Source organism: Dama dama, chromosome 23 (assembly GCF_033118175.1).
Source record: "Dama dama isolate Ldn47 chromosome 23, ASM3311817v1, whole genome shotgun sequence".
NCBI lineage: Eukaryota > Metazoa > Chordata > Mammalia > Artiodactyla > Cervidae > Dama > Dama dama.
The window spans coordinates 30319041-30345251 of NC_083703.1; the positions used below are offsets into that span (position 1 = coordinate 30319041).

A 26211-nucleotide genomic window follows, 5' to 3' on the forward strand; every position below is an offset into this window, starting at 1 on the left:
GATTGGCGGCGAGGCGGGCGGCCTCGGCGACGGCCGGGGCACAGTGGGTGGGCGGGAACGTGAAGTGTCCGCGGTGCCTGATGGGGCTGTGCCGCGGCCCGGCGCTGTTGCTGCTGGGAAGCCACCCGTTAGTGCTGCCGGCTTCTCTGCCGCCTCATGGCGGCCATCGGGGTTCACCTGGGCTGCACATCAGCTTGTGTGGCCGTCTATAAGGTGAGGGACTCGGGGAGCTGGGTTGCGGTGCAGCGTCCTCTGGGTACGAGGCCAAGTCCTTTGGTCTGCGGGGTTGTGAACGGCGTGTCGCCGGCCTAGGGACGTCGCAGGGAGAGGCGATTCTGCGAGGAAGTCTCGGGGCTAAGGGCTGGGCGGACTTGGCCTGTTCCCCAGCGGCCCCTCAGAAAAGGCAGCTGCGGACCCAGCACATCCTGGGCTTCTCAGGAGGACCCGAGCCCACGGGCGGACCCAGGGACATTCTGGGCGCCGGAGGCCCCAGGGGCGGAGACGGACCCGGGAACGTCCGGGGCGCTGGAGGCCCCGGGGGGTTGGGGGGCGGATTCAGGGACACGCTGGGAACTGGAGTCCCCCCCAGGGGGTGGGGACAGACCTGGCCACGTCCTGGGCGCTGGAGGCCTAGAGGAGGAAGGCGGACCTGCGGACCTCATGGACGCAGGAGGCCGGGAGGGGGACCCGAGCGTCTGGTACCGGGAGGTTTCTGGACGTTTGCCAAGAAAGAGCAGGGTGGCCGGGATCTGGAACTGGACCTGTTAATCCCGAGAAGCGTGCGAAGCCAGTTGATGGTGTGTGCTCTATTCACTTGTCCTTTCTGAAAATGAGTGTGTGACTAGGAGTTTAGGGCTTCTCGTCTGTGGGGAGGCGGAAGGAACAATAATAAGGGACAGCCCTGATACTCGTCTCACGGTTAAACGTCAGATGATTTGTAGGGGAAAGCCGAAGAATTGTTGCTAATTCATCATATGTAAAAAGAGGGAAGAACGATGAGCGTTTACAGGGAAAAGGAAGAGAAATAGAAAGGTTAATGTATTAACTTTTTTAATTTTATATAGAGAGGTTATTATTATGTCTCTTCTGTTATCAACTGTGCAGAACAGACTGAAAAATGAGGCAGCTGGTTGTAGAATTCTGGTCTTATTAAGATCTAGGAAATACAGTAAAGCAGTTTTTGTTTCCACATATATGTCAGTTACAGGGCCCCACGTATGTCTGAATGTATCTAAGGAGACTATATATTTCATTTCAAAAGAACTAATACAGTTGTGTATTTACTTCCAGGATGGCCGGGCTGATGTGGTCGCAAATGATGCAGGCGACAGAGTTACTCCAGCTATTGTTGCTTACTCAAAAAACGAAGAGGTACCATTCTCCTCATTTTTGTACATTGAAATAAGTGTAAAATGACATGCGTTGTAATAGATTGCTCTTTTTCAGGTCGTTGGATTGGCAGCAAAACAAAGTAGAATAAGGAATATTTCAAACACAGTAATGAAAGTCAAGCAGATCCTTGGCAGAAGGTATGGAGTAAAATAATACTTTCACCTATGGTAACAAAAAACATGTTTATAATTTGAATGTAAGCATCATTTGAAATGAAACTAGAAACACCAGTGTGTTTTTCATTGTTTTTATGACTGAGTCATTTCACAGAATTCCCCAGTAGGCTATCTTTTTATGTTAGTGCTGAATTTTCTGAAAGATGGAATTCACGGAGACATTTGCTTCTCACTTACAGGTCTGTTAGTATTGGTAGATGCCAGGGGCATTTAGTTTTGATAATTTGTCATTCAGAGGTGGCAGTTTGAGCTTAACACATTTTTACAGTACTCTTTTTAAACTGGGAGATTGTGTGGGAATTAGAAGATTTCTTTGCATTATAGTTGAATTTTGTGAAGTCTATTGTAATTGGTGAATATTTATGTAGAAGCTATTGATTTTCTTCTTCAGATCTCTTTGTGACACTTTCTGGGAACTAACTTTTCCAGTTGGCTTACACATTTAATCATTAGGGAAAACAGCTTAATTAATGTCTTAAGAATCAGGTTAATCATCTGCTATAACTTTAATTAAAAGATTAAAGAGGCCTGCTTCCCCAGACTTCTGTCTCCTCAAATTATAGATTACCCTGATAATTAGGGATTTTCATTGGAGTTATAATACTTGATATAGTGTTTTAAAATTTTCAAAGTGCTTTCACATCTATTATTTAATCCACTGAAATCCCTGTAAGATTGGTAGGGCAGATTTTATACCTCCTCATTTCTGGATAAGAAAATCAAAGCATGCAGAAGTTAAGGTATCCCTAAATTAGTTTAGGGGGGTGAGCTCTACAGGACTGTGGTCCAGGATGCCTAACTCTTAACCTCAGGTTCTTTCCTTTCTACCTTATTCAGGTGAGAATTTAAGTAGAAATTTCCTTGTGTTGTTTTTAGGTTTGGGGAGTCATGGATTAAATTTGATATATATATATAAATATATATTTTATACATACAGATTCTATCTCTTACCTATATTTAGGTAAGTTGAACTTCATGCTCATTTTTTTTCTTTAGAATATCTGTGATTAAGTCAAAAACTATAGTGTTTTGGAGAGAATTCAAATTGTTGTGAAGATACATATATTCCCATATCCATTTATCTGTTGACTAAACTTAGTACTGAGCATATTGAAAATAAATTGAGTTGCTGTCAAAATTTTTCAAATTATAAACTGAAAAAAAAAAGGCAGGAAGTAAGCAGCCAATAATATATTTAATTGAACTTTTTTTTGAGATAATGGTAGATTTACATATTGTTGCAAGAAATAATACAGAGAGATCCAGTCTATTTCTGGATTTACCATTTTCTCCCAACTGCTAACATCTTGAAAAGCTATACTATGCTATCACAACCAGGGTACTGACATTGACACGGTCAAAATCCAGAATAGTTCCATAGGTGCCTCTCTTTGGGAGCCCTTTTTGAGTTTTGTTGATATTTGGGGGCAGGTGGTGGAAATTAAGATGTGGATGTCTTCTGCCATATTAGGCAAAAAGCTTTGTATTAGTGAGAACAACTTTAGCTTGCTTTTCTGGCCCTGGAAGTTACCTTTTAACAAAGGAGTGCAGTGGTGACAGTCAGATGGGTAGTGCATAGCATAGCGTGCCACCCAGGCCGAGGTTGGTGAGGAATGAGCCCCAGCAGACACTACGGTCCTGCTAGCCCTTCTCCAGAGTGATGTGCCTCAGGGTCCAGGCATCCCCGCCCCCGTTGATCTATCTACTTACAAAACAATGGTGATTTTTACAGATACACGGTGGTTCCAGGTCTCAGCCTTGGAAGCATCCTGCCTTTTGTGGAGAAGCCAGTCCCCTTGTTGCCAAGTCAGTAAGGCCTTTTGTAGCCCTTGGTCCAGTCCCCATCCTGAGTGAACTCCCAGAGTTGGGCTTTTCTCAGCCCTGGCATCCTTTCTTTTAGAAACCTACTTACAGGTAGCACCGCTTAACTTACTGCCACAATTATCCTTACACCGTTCCTGTAACTTTCATTCCCCTGTGGCCTTCCAGCCAGAAATGCGGTCCTCGGACCTGGCTTCTCAGGAATTAGCCCAGAGAGGGAAGAAGCAGCTGGCTCCTGGAGATAGACTGGAGCACACAGAAACTCCTCACACCTTCAGGTCGGCACCCTCCTGCCTAGGAGCCTCCTTCAGCTAGCCTTTCTTCCCAGTCTGCCATGGCCACTTCCAATAGCAGTGCGGGCATCCGGTGGTCCAGACAGGAGACACGGACGCTTCTCTCCATACTAGGCGAGGCAGAGTACATTCAGCGCCTGCAGACCGTGCATCACAACGCAGATGTCTATCAGGCCGTGTCCAAGCGGATGCAGCAGGAAGGCTTCCGCCGCACCGAGCGTCAGTGCCGCTCCAAGTTCAAAGTCCTGAAGGCATTATATTTAAAGGCCTATGTGGCCCACGCCACAAGTATGGGCGACCCACCACACTGTCCCTTTTATGATACGTTGGATCAACTTCTCCGAAATCAGATAGTGACTGATGCAGACAACTTAATGGAGGACGCTGCTTGGGCCAAGCACAGTGACCTGAATTTAGCAGCCCCTGACACCCCAGGGGAGGAGGGGACCAGCATTCTGGGAGCAAAAAGGACTCAGGCAGCAGAGCATCAGTCTATTTTGAAAACAGTGAAGGAATCAGATGATTGTCAGCTGAGGGTCAGTGACCAGATGCCAGAAACCAGTGACCTCGAGGACTCCTGGGATGAATCCTCGGGTGCAGGTAACCCCCAAGCGTGTGAAGGGTCGGGGTCCCAGAGTCACCTGGTTCTCATCAGTATGTGTTTGGATGGCAACCTCTTCAGCATAGTCGCTATTTCAGCCCCTGCCCTCTCTTTTAAACCTAATGGTGAGAGAAGCGGCTCCAGATTTTTAAAAGCTGTAACCCTAGGTATGTATGATATTAGAACTCTTTAAACCTCAAAGTATTCTTTAGAACCAAACTAGTTTGGGCATTATTTATAATGGGGACTTAGGAACTTGTGGCTGTAGACAGGGTTGGATAGCTCAATGGAAGGCAGAGGGGGAAGTTTTGGACATACTATTGTAGCAGACCAAAATACCCGCATGAGAAAATAAATTCTTCCCCACCCACTGCAGAGAGATGCGTTGGTTTTGTCCTTGTCTCTCAACTCTGCGGCTGGCTCCAAGCATTCCCATAGCAGGAATGTCCTCTCTGCAACATTGTTGCTTTGTTTTTCAGGGTGCTCTCAAGGGACCCCCAGCTACAGCAGCTCCCATCACCTTTTCAGAGGTGCAGCTGCCCCCTGTCAGAGCATCCCCATGACGAGACTGACTGTGTCCGGTGAGCCCAGCCCCTGCTCCAGCTCCAGCCGAAACACTCACGGGGTGGCCTCCGCACAGCGGCCTCCAGCCTCCTCCTCCAGGGCTCCTTTTGTTTCTGGTGGGGATAGACCTTTGACCACTGAGCCCCCTCCCAGGTGGGCCCGGCGAAGAAGGCGGTCAGTGGCCAGGACTATTGCAGCTGAACTGGCAGAAAACAGGAGGTTGGCACGAGAACTTTCAAAGCGGGAGCAAGAAAAACTGGATCGGCTGATTGCCATTGGTGAGGAAGCCAGCGCTCAGCAGGACACTGCCAACGAGCTCCGCAGGGATGCGGTGGTCGCAGTCAGACGGTTGGCCACGGCAGTGGAAGAGGCAACCGGGGCTTTCCAGCTAGGACTTGAAAAGTTGCTTCAGAGGTTAATTTCAAACACCAGAAGTTAGGAGCTGATCATGCAAGGGTGTATTTCCTACACTGGCAGAGCCTGGGTCCAACCAATGCCTCCTGATACCCTGGCTCCTTTTCTGTGTCCTCAGGCAAAAAAGAGTGGATGGACAGTTAATGTGTGGAGTGATAGGAACATATGTGCTAGTGGCTGCTCCCAGGTGTCTCCACTAGTTGAAAGACACTTTAGAAATGCAAGGGGTGGCCCAGTAGAAAAATGATGCAGCCAAGTCCACAGAGCTAGCTAGCCCTGGCTTCGTCACTGATGGGAGACGCTTTAGTTTACCTCTCTATACCAGCTTCCTCAGCTGCTAAACCTGCCTACCTCACAGGGTTGTTGTGAGGATCAGATGGCTGAAATAGATGGGAAAGGGTTTAAAAGCACTATACACATGTAAGTTATTAAAGCATATGACCTTGGCTGAGAGAAGGCTGGGGTGAGGCACAGTAGTTGACAAGATACAGAATTAGGGTTGTACACCATGACCTCGTTGCTTAAATCTCTGCTGGTTTACCTTGACTGCTTCCTAGAGTTTACAATCTTCATTTCTTAAAACCTCTCTAGTTCATTAGGCTAATGTAGACACAACATGTATTGGTCCTTTTTTATATTTGCTGTGTCTGTGACATAACTGCTAGCAAGCGCTTAATAGTCAAACCATCTTTCCCTCCATTTTACTTGTCTTTAGTCTCTTATCTGTATGGATATGATTCAGAACTGATAGGAAGCCACAATCATGCGTTTTGGTTCATGTTGATAATCTTTGATATAATGAGAAATTGGCTGTCTTATAAAATACTCCCTATAAGTAAATTCTTTGCATTCCATGTTTAGGTTTCTTTATATTCATAATTATTTATCTTTAGGTTTGGTTTGTCATTTGGACATCATGGAAACAATTTGGATTATATAAGCTTCCCAAATACTTGTAGCTAATTTTGTTCTTCTCTGTGTCTTTGTTTTCTGTCTAGTATGTTGCAGAAAGCAAGCCTGAGAAAATGTTTCTTCTAGGAAACTCTCCAAAGTCACTTTTTCTCACAAGGTGTTGACAAAAGTTCACCTTGTTAATGGCATATATTAGAAGAGAACAGCTTTGGGAACAATTGAACCTGGTATGAATAAGGACAGCTTGCAACAGATAGCTCTTTTTAAAGCACCAGCCCTTCACAGATACATCCCCTTTTCTCTCTGAAACACACACATTTCCTAGAGGAGATAAGATGGTATCTAGCCAGGCTTCCAAATTACTTTAGAAGGGAAGCCATAACTGACCATCATTAACCTGACTTAAAGTTCTTAGCAGTTATTTGGGCTTCCCAGGTGGCTCAGTAGTAAAGAACCTGCCTGCTGATGCAGGAGACGTAAGAGACATGAGTTATTTCAGGAAATATAAAAAGCAGACTTGGAATTTAAAAAGCTTTCCTATAATCTAGTGGTGATGGTGGTGGTTTAGTCTCTTGACTTGTGTCTGACTCGTGATCCCATGGACTGTTGCCCGCCAGGGTCCTCTTTCCATGGGATTATCCAGGCATGAATACTGGAGTGGGTTGCCATTCCTTCTCCAATGATCTTCCTGATCCAGGAATCAAATCTGTGTCTCCTGCATTGCAGGCAGATTCTTTTTTGCTGGAACCACCAGGGAAGCCCTCCTGTAATCTAGAGACTGAAATAAAAACTGCAGGCCTGTTGGGAGAGGTTTTATTTTATATTTTGCAGCTCGGTTGCTTACCTAAATGCTGGAAATACCATTAGGTGGAGAAATGGTCCAAACCACAGTGGGAACATCCCTGTAACCAGGAACAGATGGCAGGCAGGCAAGCTGCTCTGGTGAACGAGTGATTATGGAGGAGGTGTGAGGTAGACTACACTGGAATCAAGTTAGAACTCCTGGGTTCTGATGCTGTCACGCTTTGTTACATTGAGCAAATCACTTGTCTTTTTTTGTGCCTCAGTTTCTTTATTTCTAAAGAGAGGTTTGTACCAGATGGCTTTTCTCGTACCTTACGGAAAATTAGACGAATAGCATAACAGAAGACAAAGTGAAATTTTGATTGTCGTGTTTTCAGTCACAGAAGCATATTAATGTTTGTTTGAAATACTGCTAACAGTTGTATTTTAAGGAAAGATTCTACACTATTGATATTTATGACTTCTTATGGACTTCTATTAACTCCACACCCAGACAGATTCCTTGCTTTTAAAAGGCCTGGAAATGGAGATAATTTTTTTTTTCTGTGTTGTTTTAGGCCCTTATATAGAGGGATGTATTTCAGTTACAACTGGATAACACTACTGTAGATAGTTAGATTTTCTGAAAAATTAAGGAAGTACTTGAAAGAGTTAGGCCCGTACTCTATTAATCACTTAATGGTAGCAAAGTATCAGGCAGGGATTTACTGGAGATAAGAGGAGTGCTAAAGCATGGAGGCCAGGTTGAACTTTGGAGGCGGTAGTGTGCAGACCTGGTGGGTGAAGTGACTTGAAGGTGGGAATACAACTAAAGGGAAAGATCTTAAAGAAGTTAACAGGAAAACAGGCCCAGAAATCCTGCCTGAGCTCTAGGCTCCGCCGGAACTCCCCATCCGTCCACAAGCAGGTCACTTCACCGTTCTGTACCTCAGGCCCCTCCCCTCTGCAGTGGGAGGCCATCCCAGCTACCTCACAGGAGCTACATGAGGACCCAGTGGACAGATGGCTGTAACAGGCTCTGTGCTGAGACTGAGGAGGGGGAACAAGCCCAGTAGCATGTCAGTGTGGGGCGAGGATCTGCCTCTTGCAAGGGGCCCTTCAAGAAAGAGGAGGATGAAGGCCAGGGTACCCTGGTAGGAGTGATGCTCTGCCTCCTGAAGCCTGCAAAGTAAATGGTGCTGTGTATACCAGCCTCCCACCACCTTCTGTCTCTCTGTGAAGTGACTTGATCCTGGTGTGGACAAATAAAGTTGCTATCTGTACACAGCTGTGGGTCAGTCCACTACTTTCTGGCGCTACTGTGAACATTTGTCCATCATCTCCATCCTCTGCTTTCTGCTTCTCCACTGGCTAACCTCCAGGACCTTACCTCTCTGAGACCTTCAGAGCTACATGTGCCTTCTGTCCTCAAGTGAGTGAGGTCCTCAGTTGAGAATTTTCCATTTCTAAAAGTTCTTTAAATCCCATTAATCCTATCAGGTCCAAAACTGCCATTTCTAAGAGTTCATTAAATTCCATTTAAAGCCATTAACATACCCTTTTCTGGCAGATTATCTGAGTGATGGATAACATACTCAGAGAAATCATCCTGGTTGACTTAAATTCTGTTCTAAAGGCAACAGAACCACTACATGTCAGGCCAACATTACAGCATTGATGGGGAAAAAAGTTACCATAGGCACACTTAGTCTTTTTTTTTCTTATCCTTAAAATATTTGTCCAGGATATGGTATAAATACTGGGTTTAGAAAAGAGGGGAGGAGTTAATGGAAAGAATACTAAACTTTATGAAAGATCTGGATTCCAGCCCGTTGCGGTATTAGCCATGCGACGTCAGACAAACTGCTTACCTGTGATAGTGGAGGTGATAGGAGGAATCTATAAGTATTGCCAAGAAAGTTCTAAACCAAATTAATCCCATTTTAAGCCCCTTTCATTTCCCCCTTGTTCACACAGGTTAGGGCCCTCATGTTCGGTAACCCTTGGCGAAGAGCCACTATTTTCTTTTCCTACTAAACAGTTAAAACTGGTCTCTGGACAGAATAGCTGCAGCCCCTTACAAGAAGGGTTAAGTGGAAGGATTGACCTCATCTTCATTTCTAGATGAAATTAGGCCAAGAATCAGACTTTTATCCCTGCTCAAGGCAAAAGTACCTTAGTTGTTCACTGTCTTCACTGCAAGGCAGTCTACCTAGCCTGGTAGAGAAGACCCAGGATCAAGTACTGACTCTTCCCCTTGTCAGCTTGTAAGCTGTTGACTGTCTATAAATCTGTTACTCCTGAATACTACCTGCCACACTAACCCCCCTTAAATGCTGGGAAGATTCAGTGGAAACGTTTTGTAGGCTGCACTAGTCTGCATTAATTCGTATTACTATTTTGAGCAACGTAGCACCCATTGTCTTAGTTTTTTTCCTTGCCATACACATTTGTTGAGTTCTTTGTATAGGACAGTATCTATCTCCTTGTATTACTCTGTACTTTTACATATAATAATATTCATACTTTTGCTCAGTGCTTTCAGGTTTCAGACATTGATTCATGTTCAGAAACCAAGCAACAAAGATGGTGTTAGGTATTCTGGTTTGAGGTTTTACCTCCTTTTGTCCTTTCTAATCTCAGTGGTTTGGCTCTGAGATATGATCAAAGATATGAAACTACAGGACTTAAAGTAATTGATACTATGAAAATATTCTCAAATGTATAACATCTATTGATAGTAAGATCAGAACAAGTAAGAGCTATTTACTTTCAAATGTGAAGGTGAACGCTTTCATGGAATACTGTAATTATATTTTTATACTTGTTGGTTTGAAGAATATAATCTTTAAAACTTACATGTCAATGATGATATAAATATTTATATTTGTCTCTATGGACAGCTCTGATGATCCTCAGGCTCGGAAATATATCACGGAAAGTAAATGTTTAGTGAGTATGCTTCTATTATTACTTCCCTGTTACACAAAGTAATTGCCAAGGTCATGACCAATTACATTGATTTGAAACTTTGTATTTTGTTAAAATCATTTCTTATTTTAACACACTTCTTTCACAGGTTATTGAAAAAAATGGGAAGTTACGATATGAAATAGATACTGGAGAAGAAAAGAAATTTGTCAGCCCAGAAGATGTTGCCAGACTGATATTTAGTAAAATGAAAGGTATTGAGCACAGGAAAAGATCTTTTCAAAAGTTGACCTTTTAAAAAAGCTAGAGGTGGATCTGGAGTGAATCAGGATGATTGAGCAGACGTGCAGTGAGGAGGCCTAAATTATGCTAGACCTGACTGGCCTGCTAACTGGCCATTTGACCTTGATTAGATGACTTCTTTTCCTTGACTGTGGTTTCCCCAGAAGAAATGTAAATGGATGGGGCCAGATCAGCATTTTCAAAACTTCTGAAGATGAAGTGGCCCAGTAAGCTGGTGAAAAGTGAATTATATCTCCCTCAAGATAGTACAATCTCCACAGTGTTTAGGCAGATTAGATAGGTCTGGCTTTATCACTTCAGGCAAAGGCTTGGAGCTGAGCAACCTCCTGTGGAACAACTTGAGGACTTCTGGAATAAATTGTTGATGGAGCTTACTTCAGCTCTGGAATCTGTGATGAAAGTAATGGATGGAGGGCAGCCTTTCATGGTAGTTGGTCTGCACCTTTGTGCATCAGAAACCCATTCTCAGTGGAGCCCATCTCATTTGGGAGGTGGTTGAAACTTGGAAGCCTGAGAACCACGCGCATTAGAAAGTACCTAGTACATGTCCACCAACTATACCAAAACCATATAAAATAGTGCACAGTTTAAGAGAGCAAGAGAAGATCAGTGGGGTGGGACAGCCTCACAAATTGGAAAATCTTTAAAATAAAAAGATCTTTGGCATAAATGAATAAACCTCAGCATCACTTGACATTTTTGTGTATTGTCAGAATTTATGTTTTTCTTCCAGTTTTATTGAGATATAATTGACATACAGCACTATATAACTAAGGGGTATAGTGTAATGATTTGATTTATGTATGTCATGACATGATTACCACATTAAGTTTCATGAACTTTAAAAATTTTTTTTTCATATACAGAAACGGCACATTCTGTCTTGGGCTCAGATGCCAATGATGTAGTCATTACTGTTCCATTTGATTTTGGAGAAAAGCAAAAAAGTGCTCTTGGGTAAGTATAATATGAAGAAGTTTCTCTTGCTTAAAGGAAATACAAATTTCACAACATTGCTATATAGTAAAAGGTAAAATTGTATGTGAAAATACCTTACACAAAATGTTGTGTTTGTAAATCGTGTATATATTTATATATGTAAATCCTGTGGTAAAAGTGTAATAATCATTAATATTTCCTATATTTTATGCAGTGTCAAAAGAACCTGAAACTGCATGTATTAATATCTTCCTCGCTATTTTGATTGGAAACATTTGATGACCAGATTAACTTGATGTTTGTGAATCACTTTGCCTTAGTGTATTGTAATTAAGGCTTATGTGGGAATTGTATAAAAATAAGCAATTTTAGAAAATATTTGAGTTTTTTTTTTAACCTAGATAAACATCTAAACCAAAAATTGTATCTAGTTTTCATAGGTTGTTAGGCAAATGTAATTGGCAAGCACCCAGTCTTTTACTCTGTGGCTAGAGTTCCCTGTAGGGCTTTGCTGAACATCTGAGTTGCTTCTGGGGCACAGAGTTGCTTTGGTTACTTGTACTTGTGGAATGTTAAAGTTGTGAACCTAAATTAAAGAAATTGGAAATGTATTATAAGTGTATTATAAATATGTATTGTATTAATTCTAAAATGAATTATAAATAAGTCCTAGTCTCTTTCTGAAATTTGTAAGCTCAAGCGTTTGGAGAGCTTTCTTTTCCTTAATATAGGCACATGTTATCTTCTTTGTCAAGAAAATAGACTCTGAACATGATAATTTTAAAGAGAAATTGATCTCTACACTTAAAGACTTAGGTCTGTTTCTTGTGTTCTGTTATCTTGCTTCTAAAAGATCATTACCCTTCATGTTCTGCTTGTGAAATCTTATTTGCTGTTGCATAAAATCTTTAGCAGAGCATTTCTAAAAATGTAGACTTGAACATGTGATACCAAATTTATTAAAAGCACATTGTCCACAGGGAAGCAGCCCGAGCTGCTGGGTTTAATGTTTTGCGGTTAATCCACGAACCATCTGCAGCTCTTTTGGCTTACGGAATTGGACAAGACTCCCCCACTGGAAAAAGGTAAAAACCATATTTTCAGCTTTAGGTTTTTCAGTGCAGAAAACATTTTAGATGATAGCATTTATTTCAATAGAGATTGTTATATAGTGCAGTCATTCCAAGCTTTTATAAATGGAAAGACATCAACATTCTCATCTAGAGTTTTTCAAATAGATGAGAAAGATGGCCTAGAAAGCAGAGAACAAATGTAACAGGAGGGAAGGTTGCGCCCTTCTGCCCTTCTCTTATCATCTAACACTTTGTCCCTTTAGTGAAGGAAGATTTGCAGTTTATAAGCCAGCCAAGTTACAACTGAAGCTCTAGGACACTGTTAAGTTTACTACCAATTCGAATATTAAACATGCTTAGAAAAACAGTGAGGACTTTCATGTACATCTGTCTTGGCAGGAGATAACAGAAAAGCCAGCATGGGAATTTAAGATTTCATTTGATAATGAAACAGTAAGATGTACTCTTAATTTAATTATAAAGTGAAATGAAGTCGCTCAGTCGTGTCCGACTCTTTGCGACCCCGTGGACTGTAGCCCACCAGACTCCTCCGTCCATGGGATTCTCCAGGCAAGAATACTGGAGTGGGTTGCCATTTCCTTCTCCAGGGGATCTTCCCAACCCAGGGATCGAACCCAGGTCTCCCGCATTGTAGGCAGACGCTTTAACCTCTGAGCCACCAGGGAAGCCAATTTAATTATAAGACTGGTCCTAATAGATCTGACACATTATGCAACTTTAGGGATGTCAATTCAGATGTGTTAATTTTCCCTAATCATATCTTTTCATTCATATCTCACAATTAAAGAAACTAGTATAAATCACTAGGAATTTAAGTAATCTAAAAGGTAGAATATCAGAAATTTTTGGATTCTGATTCCTAGGAAATTAATGCCTAGTTTTGCATGTTTTAACTTTTGTGGAACATGGGTATCGCAGTAGTAACTAAGACAGTATTAACAAAGTGTCTATATTTAATGCTCTTAGAGTTACTTTAATTGCAAATCTCTTTTTTTATTTACTTTGAAAAGTTAGTATCTTGAACTCCAGTTAGTGAGAAAGAATACAATTTTACCAGCAGGATTAAATAAAAATGAGCTTTGATTTAAAATCAGAATATCTGATTTCTAGGCTTGATTCATTCCTAAGCAATAACCATGGACAACTCAGTTTTTCCCATAAGAGCTTCAGTTTCCTCATTTGTGATTTACAGGAGTTAAACTAAATGATTTCTTAGTTTAAGAAGTCAAAATTGGCTTTACAATACTATGATTCTCTTATAACTTACTTGTGTTTTTTTTTTAGCAATATTTTGGTATTCAAACTTGGAGGAACATCCTTATCTATCAGTGTCATGGAAGTTAACAGTGGAATATACCGTGTTCTCTCAACAAACACTGATAATAACATTGGAGGTACCCACTTCACAGAAACCTTAGCACAGTACCTAGCCTCTGAGTTTCAGAGGTGAGTATTAATGGACTTGATATGTTTGATGATAAACCTGAAATTTAGCTTCAGGTTTAATTTTTTTCCCCCAATTTATTTGAAATTGTCCTTTCAAAGGAAGGCATGGTTTTTCCAGGGCACTGAATATTTTCATGTCTGAAATTATAAAATCTGTCCTGGTAAACAGGGGAAAGCAGAGGCCCAGCTGCCTAGTGTAGTACACTTAGAGTTTTCACTCAGTGTAAGGGGCCACCAGACACTGAACTGCGTGAACTTGGATCTCAAGTTCAACTTCCTAACTTGTCAGTGGTTGCTTTTATGTTTGGGTGAAGGAGGGTAAAGGCAGTAAGGCCTCACTACCTTCTGAACAGTTTTTATAGGTATAAAAGATTATGTTGTAGTTAGATTCCAGTGAACCAGTCTTATGGGGTATCTATTACCACAAGGACTATTTTAGTTTTGTTGCTGGATATAATTATTCCATTCAAAATTCTAATCCTGTTTGTCACATCATGAGTCAAATATATAAAGGTTATATTTGGGACATCACTACTCTAAAAAGTAGGGTTTTCATCAGTTTGACTACACTGGGTTAAAAAAAAGTCCTGAAAAAGTGGTAATTTCTCATTTGTTCAATAAAGACTTATGCTGCTTTTTGTTATAAAGGTGTTCCAACTCAAGGAAAGTGAAAGAAAGTGAAAGTCACTCAGTTGTGTCTGAGTCTTTGTGACCCCATGGATTATACCGTCCATGGAATTCTCCAGGCCAAAATACTGGAGTGGGTAGCCTTTCCCTTCTCCAGGGGGTCTTCCCAACCCAGGGATCAAACCCAGGTCTCCCTCATTGCAGGTGGATTCTTTACCAGCTGAGCCACAAAGGAAGCCCCTCCAACTCAAGAAAGAACACTTATTAATTTTATTATGGGTTTTAAACATGTTCAAAAACAGAGCCATCAGTCACCACTTAGCAAACAATTTTAACAGTTAACTCACCTTGGAGGTAGAAGAACTGTAATTTTACATATATTATATGTTTCAAATTTCTTTGAAGAAGCAGTTTTAGTTTTTTTTTTTTTTAATGCTGGACAGGTAATTCTATGCCATTCAACAAGAATCATGTTACGGTTGTAAAGGGTGAGGTATGAGACTTGACCCAGTTGCATGAATCTCCTTCCGTGTCCTTTTGTCTCATCTGCAAAAAGATGACGGCTCCTGTACTTCTTCAGTGCAGTCCATAACTGTGGTTAAACAATCCAGCAATTCAGAGTCTTAAGGATATTGGTTATTTATTTTTCCTGAGACCCCTCTTCAAATTCTCTTTCCCCAAACATTCTGAAAAACTAAAATCTGGTATTAATATTGATTCTTGAGCTTATTTATTTTTTTACTGGCCTTGTGGCACAGCATCCAGGATCTTCCCGACCAGGGATGGAACCTGCACCCACTGCAGTGGAAGCACAGAGTCTTAACCACTGGACGCCAAGGAAGTCCCTGATTCATGAGCCTACGGTTATCCTAATGGGGATTATCCAGGTTTTAGTTACAATAAATTCTAAATGACCTAGTAATTTTTAAACTTCAAAGACTGTATTTCTTATTTAGATCCTTCAGACATGATGTGAGAGGAAATGCCCGCGCCATGATGAAGCTGATGAACGGTGCTGACACTGCAAAACATTCTTTGTCAACCTTGGGAAGTGCCAATTGCTTCCTTGACTCATTGTATGAAGGTCAGGATTTTGATTGCAACGTGTCCAGGTAAAACTGCAGTTCGAAAAACTTCAAGAAGTTCCAAATGTATTCACATTTAGGTGTAATTTTCTCACTTCAGGGTTTTCATTTTCTCATTTGAGATGTTTACCTCACTATAAAAGGAGAGCTTTTCTGTCTTTACTTCCAGGGTTTTCAGCTCTTGTCAGACTAAATGACTGTTTCCAAAACAATCATGTCAGTGGTGACTGCCCTGTTATGTTATACCTACCAGGAGCAGTGTGTGACAGGAGCATCCCAGGCCTTTGAAAGAATGATGAAAGGAGACTTGAAAGTTTGAGATTTGTAAATTTCCTTTCTTGATTAGCAGTCCCACCTGTATAGTCCCTAGTTCTTTGTGGGGCTTCCACATGCATCAGTGGTTGTTTACTATTTCATCGTTACTCCTGTGTGGCAGGCTGTATTCTAAGTTCTTTCTTATTTATTAACTCTCAAATTCTCATAACAACCCAATGAGGTAAGTGCTGTTGTTTTCCTTACTTTTCACAGGAGGTTTCATTTCTTGTCCAAGGTTATTCAGCTAGTAAGGGACAGACCTGGGATGCAAACCCAGCTAGTTTGACTCCCGAGTTCATCCTTATCACCTGTCACCTTACTCTGAGGATTAATCTCTGTCTTGGTTTTATTTGCTTTGTCATCCGCTGGCAACATTTTAAATTTTAATAGCTTTTGTGACATTTAGTAAACAGAAGTTTAATGTGCATAAAATTGTTTTTAATGCTCATATCTTTTCCATAATCCAAAACATTGGTTACAAATGATCGCACCTCTACCCAGGAATGGGTGGGGGAGGCCATTGTCCTCACTGTGTGTTGTGTATTACTCACAATACTAGTAGCTACCATGAGTTAGCACTATTTAAACCTTCCAACAAGCTAGCAGGTGACTTGGAAGCATAGTGAATATCCAGAATACAGTAATACATTATTTTTAGGCTTTCTACTCACTCTGTTTGGTTAAATTCTCTCTTTTTCTGGCCTTTGTAGCTTGCTCCCTCTGTCTCCTTGGGTTTTCCCCGATTCCAGGTCAGCAATGCCACCAGTGGCTATTTAAAATTTTTAGTTTTTTAAATAGGTAAATAACATTAAAAATTCGGTTCTTCAGTAGCATTAGCCAGAGTTAAGTGCTCAGTAGTCTCAAGTGGCCAGTGGCTCCAGGAAGTTCTCTAGATATTTTAAGAGATTTCAAGCTACAACCTAAAAGAAAGTTGTTCCATTGAATTTTAATCTCTTGTGGGCAAGAGAGTCTTTATATTTTTTCTCTTTCCAGAATATTTAACTTAGTGCTAAGTTTGTCCAAGTACTCAGTAAATGTTTGCTTATTCGTATCAGTTATTAAGAAGGAAATAGAATTTGTCATTTTATTTGCTAGCATTCAGGCTTCTCAGGGGGTGCAAAATAACCAAACTTAAATGCAGCAGAGGCTCAGACCATAAAGAAAAGTAGTGAGAAACACTTTTTAAAACTTTAAAACATAAAAATAGCAAAAAATTTCCAAATTATGGTTTGATTTGAATCAATAGATTTATTGGTAGAAATGCCATACACTGAGAATTTATATTTAGGTTTTTGGACAGCTTATAAGCAGGCTATGGGTATAATTTTTCTATGTGAATTTAATATTATATACATTTGTAGATGAATAACCTAGACTTTTTCCTCCCATGATATTGCTCTGCTGAGTGTTTAATATCCTGTTCTGATCATAAACCTATTCTTAAGAGATCTATCACAGTAAGTTTTGACATTACCCTTTACAAGAAAAAAATGTCGTGTTTAACTTACTTCTGCTGTCTCTTCTGTGTTTATGTGTTTTTACAGAGCAAGATTTGAACTTCTGTGTTCTCCACTTTTTAATAAATGTATAGAAGCAATCAGAGAAGTCTTAGAACAAAGTGGATTTACAGCAGATGATATCAACAAGGTAATAACTTTTGTATTTTTCCTATTTATGTTAGGAATAGTTTTCAACTGGGAATTTAGGAAATGGCCCCTTGGTATTGAAGGAGTATTTTTATACCTGTAAATATTCTTACCTTACATTAGGAAATAAGGAAATTGATAAAATTTTGATTAATGGCTCTAATGAACTCACAGTTCCGTATGTTTATTAGCAAAAGAGATTAAAGTTCCTTTTCAGTGTATTTTTGGTATATAAGCAAAAACTGACAAATATTAGAATGTTTCTTAGGTGTCAGTAACTGTTTCTGAGTGTTTTACATGAATTAACTTGCTGTATCTTAACCAGGAACTCTATGAAGTAGGTGATATTATTTACCTCCATTTTATAATTGGAGGCACAGAGGTACAGAGATATAAGTAGCTTCATGGTGATCAAGTGGCCAGTGGTAGAACCAGGATTTTGCTCAGTATGGTTCCCAATTCTGCTTTTAAGCAGTACAACAGTCTCCTTCTCTCTGCTTGCTGAGAAGTATTGCATATTTGCTTGCATAAGAAAAGATTTAGAGATTTTCAAAAATATTCCAGCTGGTTTGTGGTTTTTTTCCCCAAGATTATTTCTACTCTTTTACAATATATATACATTTTTTCATTGTTGTTGATAAAGGAATTTTCATATAAGAAAACTCAGAGACCAGTGTCTTACTTTATAATAAACTTGTCAAATTTGTTGCACAATTTTGAATTTTATGTGCCTTATATTATAACCAATTTCTTTGTTCATATTACTATATAGCCTTCATCAACACAATGTTATGTAGACTCTTGGACTTCCCCGGTGGCTCAGTGGTAAAGAATTTGCCTGCCAAATCAGGAGACATGGGTTCAACCCCTGGTCCGGGAAGATCCCATCTGCCACTGAGCAAGTAAACCCGTGCACCAGACTGCTGAGCCTGTGCCCTGGAGCCCTGGGATCACAGCTGTGCAGCCAGTGCACCCTGGGGCCGGTGCTCCGCAGCACAGGCCTCACTGTGCGCCGCAACGAGAGAGCAGCCCCACTCTCCGCAGCTAGAGGAAAGCGCGTGCAGCAGCAAAGACGCATTTAAGAAATCATTTTAAATAGGCTCGTGATATCCTAGAAAAGGAAGAGCACCATAGATTATTTCATTGTTCTTTTGAACTCCTCCCCAGAAAAGTGATGCCCATCTCTTCCTATATTTAAGATTGTTCTTTGGGATGGGTTTCTATAATAAAAAATATTGAGTCAAAGAATATAAATAGCAGAAGTCTATTTTTACCTTCAGTTACTTTTCAGAAGAGCTGAATTAACTCATACTTTCATCAGCAGTGTATGAGAACAGACATTTTAGTATAACATTGCTGACACTGAGTTTTATCATTTAAAGATAAATTTTCCATTAAGTAGTTGAAAAGAGATATGCTTTTACTTTATATTTTATTGACTATTATAGGATTCTTTGAGAACGTATTATCAATGTTGCTAAATAGTAAATGTTTTTTGTATTTCCTTATGTGTAAATATTTCATGTTCTTTGTCTGTTTAGTCAATTAAATCTTAGGTTTTTTAAAAATTTATTTGTGTAAATACTCTGTATAATCAGAAAATTAACTGCTATTTACTGCAACCTTCTTTTGAGGCATGTAGTTTACTGTTGAATTTTGGTTCTTTTAGGGAGGATGGGTATTTGACACACCGAGGTTTCATTTATTGATCTATTTAAATCTGTTGGTCTATTACTCTCATTTCTTCAGTTGCTTCTGAATTTACCAATTCCATCTTTTTTCAAGTGTTTGACAAATATTTATTGCTGTTTTCTTTTAATTTGCTGTAGTTTGAAAGTTTTACATTTTCACTATTTTTGTGTATGTTGTAACATGAAAGTTGCATTCTTTTGTCTGTTTGTAGAGGTTTTAGTTCAGTTGGGTTTTGTTTTTTTTTTTTTTGCATACATATGCTATGCATTGTGGTAGGTGAGTGGGAGGTGGCTTATAAAGATGAAGGCACATGGTATAAATGATACAGGGCAGTGGTGGGAAGGGAATGAGCTTGGAGACAGATGCAGCTGAATTGGAAAGCTCACAGTGCTAATAGTTCCAGAATAGACCAGTCACTTAATTTCCTGAGCCTTACTGTCTCTTCTTCTTAGGAGGGTGATAATATTTAACTTTTAGGTAAGTATTATAACTTATTCTATAGGATTGTTATGAGGATTAAATGAAAACCATGTATGGCACAGGGTGTGACGTACCATAGATGATCAGTTAATGTGAGTTCTCTTCCTTCATTAACTGGTCATACAACCCTGACATTAGATATCACAAATGGTACAATCCTCAATTGCTTGACTGGAGATCAAGTACATTCTTAGAATTAAGGATTTTTTTTTTATTGGTGTATAGTTGCTTTACAAAGTTGTGTTAGTTTCTGCTGTATAACAGAGTGAATCAGCTGTGTGTATACACTCACCGCCTCCCTCTTGGGGAGGCGATCACCCCTCAGGTCATCACAGAGCACTGAGCTGAGTTCCCTGTGCTATGCAGCAGCTTCCCACTAGATACTTCTAAAAATCAAGCTTTTGAGAATTTAAAAATACAGTGTTGTCTCTGTAGTTTGTTGACCTTATAACAGTAATGAACAAACCTCAAGTCTCACTGATTTTCTGTAGTGAACAGTTTTTTCTTGCTCGTGTTCCACATGAGCAGCCGAAGGTGGCCATGGGTCTACTGCTTTGGCATTTTTCTGGTGCTTCTCATTCCACGACCCAGGCTAAAGGAGCAGCTCTCGTGGTGGAAGGGAAAGAGGAAAGGAGCTGGCAGAACATGCAGGGCTTTTAAAACATCTGCTTAGATATGTTGTATTCCAGTGTATTCACATTCACCTGGCCAATGCTAGACCCATGGCCAGTCCTGAATATGGAGCAGAGAAATAAAAGGGAGGGGTTGCAGTGTCAGGGCAGTGGCTGTGGGTGGGGATGTATAATCCTCTTACAGGGATAGAGGGAGAAAATGATGGGCTTTATATTCACTGAAACATTTAATCCTGGCAATATTCACTGAAACATTTAATCCTGGCAAAGGATCAGGAAATCAGCTCTCCATTTACAGATGAGGAAACTATAGGGTTGGCCAAGAAGTTCCTTTTCATAAGCTGTTACGGAAAAACCTGAACGATCGTTGTGGCCAACCCAATAAAAAGTTTCCAGAGAGGGTAAGGACTTTCCCTGAAGTAATGCTGGCATGTAAGTGATAGAGCCAGGATTGGAACTCAGACCCTCGGCCTCCATAACCAGGGCTCTTTCTTTACTCTTACATCATTTTCAACTTTGTCATTATAAGTAAAGAAAATGTTAAATATTAACAGTGTACTAAATGCATGTTTATATGTGTATATTTTATATAAGTTTAAAATAGTATGCTAAAATAGGGCTGCTTATATTTTACCATTTCATGTGATGAAGATGGCCTGTTACATCTAATTTTGAGAAACAATCATTGTTCTAAAAGTACAAAACTGAAAATTGTTTTTATTTTCTAGGTTGTCCTTTGTGGAGGGTCTTCTCGAATCCCAAGGCTACAGCAAATGATTAGAGATCTTTTCCCAACTGTTGAGCTTCTCAATTCCATTCCTCCTGATGAGGTCATCCCTATTGGTGCAGCTATAGAAGCAGGAATCCTTATTGGGAAAGAAAGCCTTTCAGTGGAAGATGCTCTTCAGATAGAGTGTTCGGCCAAGGATATTTTAGTTAAGGTATATTTAGCTTGTCTTTACTTTGCCATACATAGTATAAAGTTATTGCCACAGGTTTACATACATATGGTTTTTAAAATAAAACCTTGTATACTGGTAAAAACTTTAAATTTAGGTTTATAATTTTACTTGTAATGAGTTTCTGATATTCTTTCAGTTGATATTAATCTGTTAATTTCTTAATTTGCTATCATTTTAATCATAAGCTTCTAATACAGGTTGAGAAGTGTATGTTTCAATTTATTTTTAAAGTGGGTTGGGATTAAGGATCGGTTCTATTTTCTTCTCTTTGCTGCTTTATAGTGTTGAGATTATCAATAAGGAATATATCGTCATTTCTAATAGGAGTGATTTTTTTTCTCATTGTAATGATATCAAAGGATGTGCATATTATTTTCCTGCTTATTAGGGAGTTGATGAATCAGGAGCCAACAGCTTCAAAGTACTGTTTCCATCAGGGACTCCTTTGCCAGCTCGAAGACAACACACATTACAGGCCCCTGGAAGTATATCCTCAGTGTGTCTTGAACTCTATGAGTCTGAGGGGAAAAACTCTGCAAAAGTTGAAAACAAATTTGCACAGGTGACTGTATCAGATTATACTATGAATTAATCACATGAAACTGTTTAGCTTTTCCTTCTGGTTTAGGCTAAGTTTAACATTAATTCATAAACTGTGCATATAGGACATTTAACACTTTTTTTTTTTAAACAAAACTTATTTAGACAGGCTGAAATGATTATATGCTAATTTGAACAGGTAATCTGTACAAAAAATTTTCATTTTTTATTTCCTTCATGTTGGATTCCATCATGTGTGCTTTGTTCTTTCTTAGACCTTGGGGGAAAAAAATACAGTCTACTTTTTAACCAGCCATTTATTCCCCTCTTTGCCTTGTTTAGAAATTCTTAGGATCCCTCAGACAGTTCCTTCTGGAATGAGCTTTCCTCTTCTCCCCCAGCCAGCCCCAGTGGGTTCACCTTTACAGGCTCTGGGACTAGGACAGGAAATAAGACATGAATGTTTCTTCACTGGGATTAACACATTTTTATGAATGGATTAGTTGTACTTATTCATTTTGGAAAGAGAAGAAACAAGCTATTTCAATTTGAAAGAGGAAAATGAAAACAAAGTACAGTTGTGTTTCTACTGCTCTTTGTGCTCGCTAACCTCCTTGACAATAAGGTCAGTGGCAGAGGAAATGACATTTATTTGTTTGCTAAATGCCAGGTGTGCTCTACTAGGCAATTTACAAACATAATCCCAAGTGCTATGAGATAGACATTGTTGTGTGCATTTTATAGGTGATTAAGAAGCAGGCTCATGATAGTAAACACCTTGTGCTTGATTGAGCTGAGATTTATCCTCAGGTTGGTTTTACTCCTGAGCCCATGCTTTGCCATTGCACCATGCTGCCTCTGACATAGGATAAGTTTGCTTTTTCAAATACCACATGCTTAGATCATATGATATGGTCCTCTATATCATTTAAAAAGTATCAGGTGGAGCCATGTAATTTGCTTAGAAACATGCCCAAGAAATAATGGACTTCCCAAGTGGCACAGTGGTAAAGAATCTGCCTGCCAGTGCCAGAGACACAAGAGATCTGGGTTCAATCCCTGGGTTGGGAAGATCCCCTGGAGCAGGAAATGGCCACCCATTCCAGTATTCTTGCCTGGGCTCCTTCAGCTAGTAAAGGTTTCAAAGCTCCTCCATATGCTTCTGCAGTGTATCACTATAAAAGTACTTTGCTGTACGCTAGGCTCTAAACTCAGATGGAAGTCTAGTATTCATCTCTTGAATCAGAGCATTTCTTACATTTTCTCTGGACACACTACTCTGAGACTCTGCAGCTACCAATGCTGGAAAGGAAAAAACTAATCACATAATACTGAATTTGGAAGAGAATCTTCTACAGATTCCATCTTGTCTAACTGCCTCAGTTTACAAATGAGTAAACTTGGTGTTTACCTAAGGTCATAAAATTTGATGTTGGCAAAATCTGAAAAGTCACTTTCAAACTTGCTCTGTTGGTATGCCTTTCTTTAGGAAACCGAGGAATTTTATAGTAAATCCATTAATAATTCTTACTTAACAAACGTAATCATACTAGTACAAAGGAATTTGACATGTATTTCTTTTAAATGGTTTTTTCAAGTGCTTTTAAAATATTTGAATTTTTTAAAGTATATATAAAAGGCTTGCCAAAATGTAACGTACACATTACTGTAATGGTGTAATCACCAAAAAGAAAAACAGTCTTTATTTTCTGAGACAAACAGTATCATTTTAATCTAGGACATGACATTTAAAAGGGACAAATAATATTAGTTATCTTCCATGCCCTCCTTTTAGAGGAGACGTGTCAGTTAAGAAAGCTTAATTCTAAGCTCTGAATTATGATAAATGGTAAAAGAACTGAAAACAGCCCTGTTTTAAAAGGTTTTTTCAGTAATGAATAAGATTTAGTTCATTGGAATAATTGATGCATCAATTTATTAATGCCAAAATACTGAATCATCTTTGTATTATTTTTGCCTAAACAGGTTGTGCTCCAGGATTTAGATAAAAAAGAAAATGGATTACGTGATATATTAGCTGTTCTTACTATGAAAAGGTAAAAAATTAATGTACTTCTGATGTTAAGAAAATTTGCTTTGAGATTCTACCTTTTTTTCAGCTGATTCTTTCTGTTGTCACTCTGAGAAAATCATTTATTAAAAGCTTATAAAGATCTTATCAGTAACTTAAATTTTTCCCTGTAAAATTAACTGTATTTACAAAGAAAAGTATATCTCAAGTCATTAGCATTCTGAATTCTTTGTTGCTTCTTTTATTATTATGGGGGTATTCAACCTAAAAAACTGGTCCATGCAAGTTTAAGATATAATTTTTATCGACTTTAAATATGATTTCCTAAGGTTTACATAATTGATTTTTGTCCTATGAAAGGGTAAGTTTATTTCAGTATTTCAACAGGAAATCTATAGGAAATATAATAGTCCATCCATAATACTGTCTTACAAGTAAGTCATTTCCAAATCAACATTAAGGGCAATTTATTCCATAAATCATATTTAGCCAGAATGTAGAATTCATTAGGGTAGATCTATCATGGCCCGGGATTGAAAACAACTTGATGTATCTTGAACTTGCATAAAGTTTTCAACTCAAGGTCTTCATCATCTTGGGTTCTCAAGGAATACAACCGTCATCATAGTGACACAGAAGGAAATTTTTAAGGTACTACTACCTAAGTATGGCATGTGATTCTAAATGTAAAGACATGAAGTTGTGTTTCAGTTATTTATCTCTTAATATGCTTCTTTTAAAAGGTAAAATGATCTCTTGTTTACTCAAAGTCCTCAAGTAGTTTCTTACAAACTTTCTGCTTTTATAAATTGAGCTTATGTAGTGTTACTATTTTTTGTTTGCATAGGGATGGATCTTTACACGTGACGTGCACAGATCAAGAAACTGGAAAATGTGAGGCAATTACTATAGAGGTGGCATCTTAGTATTTTACAGGAACCATGAATTTTTTAAATCTAAAATGTCAACATTATTTCATTTTGTTTAAGAATGTTTATATTAAAATACTTTTCAAATGACCTGTATGATCTATGTTTCTATTAAACTATAGTATATTGTTAAGTGTTGCAAACTTTTTTTGTTGTTTTCCACTTAAGATTTCCATTATTAGTGGGAAATACAAGGAACTTTTTCTATCATGAACCTACTTAGAATAAAATCAAGTGGCTTGAAGAAAACTTTACCGGAAATTTAATGTTGCAGTTAAAAATGTTTTCTGTCTTTAAAACTTCTAATTTTAAGGAATTCTTATTAATCAGCTAAGAACAGTTTAAAAGTCTTCGATGTTAAATGAAAGAAATCACGGAGCCATGTGCAAAGTAAGATACCATTTTTGCTTAAAAAAAAAACAAACACAACAATTGTTTATAAATCCACACATGACACATGTAGAAAAAAGGATGGACAACTGAACACCAGACTCTTAACAGGATGCACTTAACAGACTCTTAACGGGATGCACTTTTTGTAATTATCTTAAGGTTGATTTTTTTCCCCTCCAACAAACATGTTTTTCATTTGAAATTGAAAGGTTTTTTTTTTATTTTGAAGAAAAGCCTAGCCACTTTCTATTCACCAAAAAATGCTGACTAGCGCATTGAGAATAGTTAGGCGGATAATAAGGAAAAAGGTTTTTCTCTTAGTAAAACAAGACAATTAATCTGCCTGTATTGAAGAGAGAGCTTGAAGGTGAGCCATGTGCATCAGACTCTAGATTTCATTACCAAGGGAGCATTTTCCACTTGTTTCTTTCCTTGGTTCCCAGTGGACTTGAGAAGGGGAAATATCTTTACCCAGTAAAATTTTAAAACTCTGCTGTTTTTTCACCTGTTCAAGACTTTGAAATGTGATTTATTATTACTGTTGATTTTTATGGGGACAGATGACAGTAATCTTCTATTTCTTAAATGGAGAAACTAAACTTAAATCTATTATTCTGCATCAAATTATGGACAGAAGCACCAAGGAAAATTCAGATATGAGTCTAATAAGTCCACAAAGAGGCAGCCTCAAAGGTCTGTCCTTTGATTAAAGGCTAAGTACTTAGTTATCTTTTATTATCTTGTCCCAAGTTTTAAGAACTTTGAAATAAAGGACTTCCCTGGTCATCCAGTGATTTAAGAATCCTCCTGTCAATTCAGGGGACACAGGTTCTACGCTTGGTCTGGGAAGATCCCACATGCCGCAGAGCAACTAAGCCCATACATCATTACTGAGCCCACGATCTAGAGTCCATGAGCCACAGCGAAGACTCAGTACAGCCATAAATAAATAAATAAAACTTTTTAAAAGACTTTGAAATAAAGTGATTATATAGAAGCTATTAAGTGTTTCTAGAATTTTAGAAAATACCATCTGAACTAGTTGAACTGCTACATCTGCTTTCAGTTATGCTTTGGAAAAGTGCTGTAGCATTTTATTTTGTAGCTATAATTAGCTGTTTAGACCAGGGGTTGGCAAACTATTGGCAGTGTGTCTGTCCTACCCTACACCAGTTTTTGTCAATACAATTTTATTAGAACATAGCCGCA

The 26211-nt window shown here is 39.1% G+C and overlaps 1 protein-coding gene and 1 non-coding gene across 6 annotated transcripts; one reads left to right on the forward strand and one right to left on the reverse strand.

The window, feature by feature from the left end:
- Nucleotides 1-54: 54 nt before the first annotated feature.
- Nucleotides 55-24742, forward strand: LOC133044690 (heat shock 70 kDa protein 14). Of its 5 annotated transcripts, none has more exons than XM_061126267.1 (15): nucleotides 1352-1371; nucleotides 1447-1529; nucleotides 3558-4282; nucleotides 4763-5261; nucleotides 9860-9908; nucleotides 10036-10141; nucleotides 11057-11147; nucleotides 12110-12214; nucleotides 13508-13669; nucleotides 15253-15408; nucleotides 17241-17343; nucleotides 20875-21087; nucleotides 21497-21670; nucleotides 23635-23705; nucleotides 24528-24742. In XM_061126267.1, exons 3-15 carry the CDS (start codon nucleotides 3724-3726, stop codon nucleotides 24604-24606), a joined length of 2367 nt encoding a protein of 788 aa, XP_060982250.1. In that variant the 5' UTR covers nucleotides 1352-1371; nucleotides 1447-1529; nucleotides 3558-3723; the 3' UTR covers nucleotides 24607-24742. The 5 variants fall into 5 exon arrangements, with proteins under 5 accessions (XP_060982252.1, XP_060982253.1, XP_060982251.1 ...); XM_061126266.1 differs by lacking the exon at nucleotides 1352-1371 and adding an exon at nucleotides 3301-3374; XM_061126269.1 differs by lacking the exons at nucleotides 3558-4282; nucleotides 4763-5261 and adding an exon at nucleotides 55-213 and having other exon boundaries at nucleotides 1291-1371.
- Nucleotides 22002-22125, reverse strand: LOC133045328 (small nucleolar RNA SNORD22). The gene has a single exon (XR_009690203.1). It is a non-coding gene; the product is annotated as a small nucleolar RNA SNORD22 (small nucleolar RNA).
- Nucleotides 24743-26211: the final 1469 nt, after the last annotated feature.

Bases quoted from the DNA above. Each gene is read 5' to 3' on its own strand.
- LOC133044690 (XM_061126267.1), top strand. From the start codon at position 3,724: ATGGCCACTTCCAATAGCAGTGCGGGCATCCGGTGGTCCAGACAGGAG. The intron at 9,909-10,035 runs GTGAGTATGCTT...CTTCTTTCACAG, and splicing joins TCACGGAAAGTAAATGTTTA to GTTATTGAAAAAAATGGGAA. The intron at 17,344-20,874 runs GTAATAACTTTT...TTTATTTTCTAG, and splicing joins CAGCAGATGATATCAACAAG to GTTGTCCTTTGTGGAGGGTC.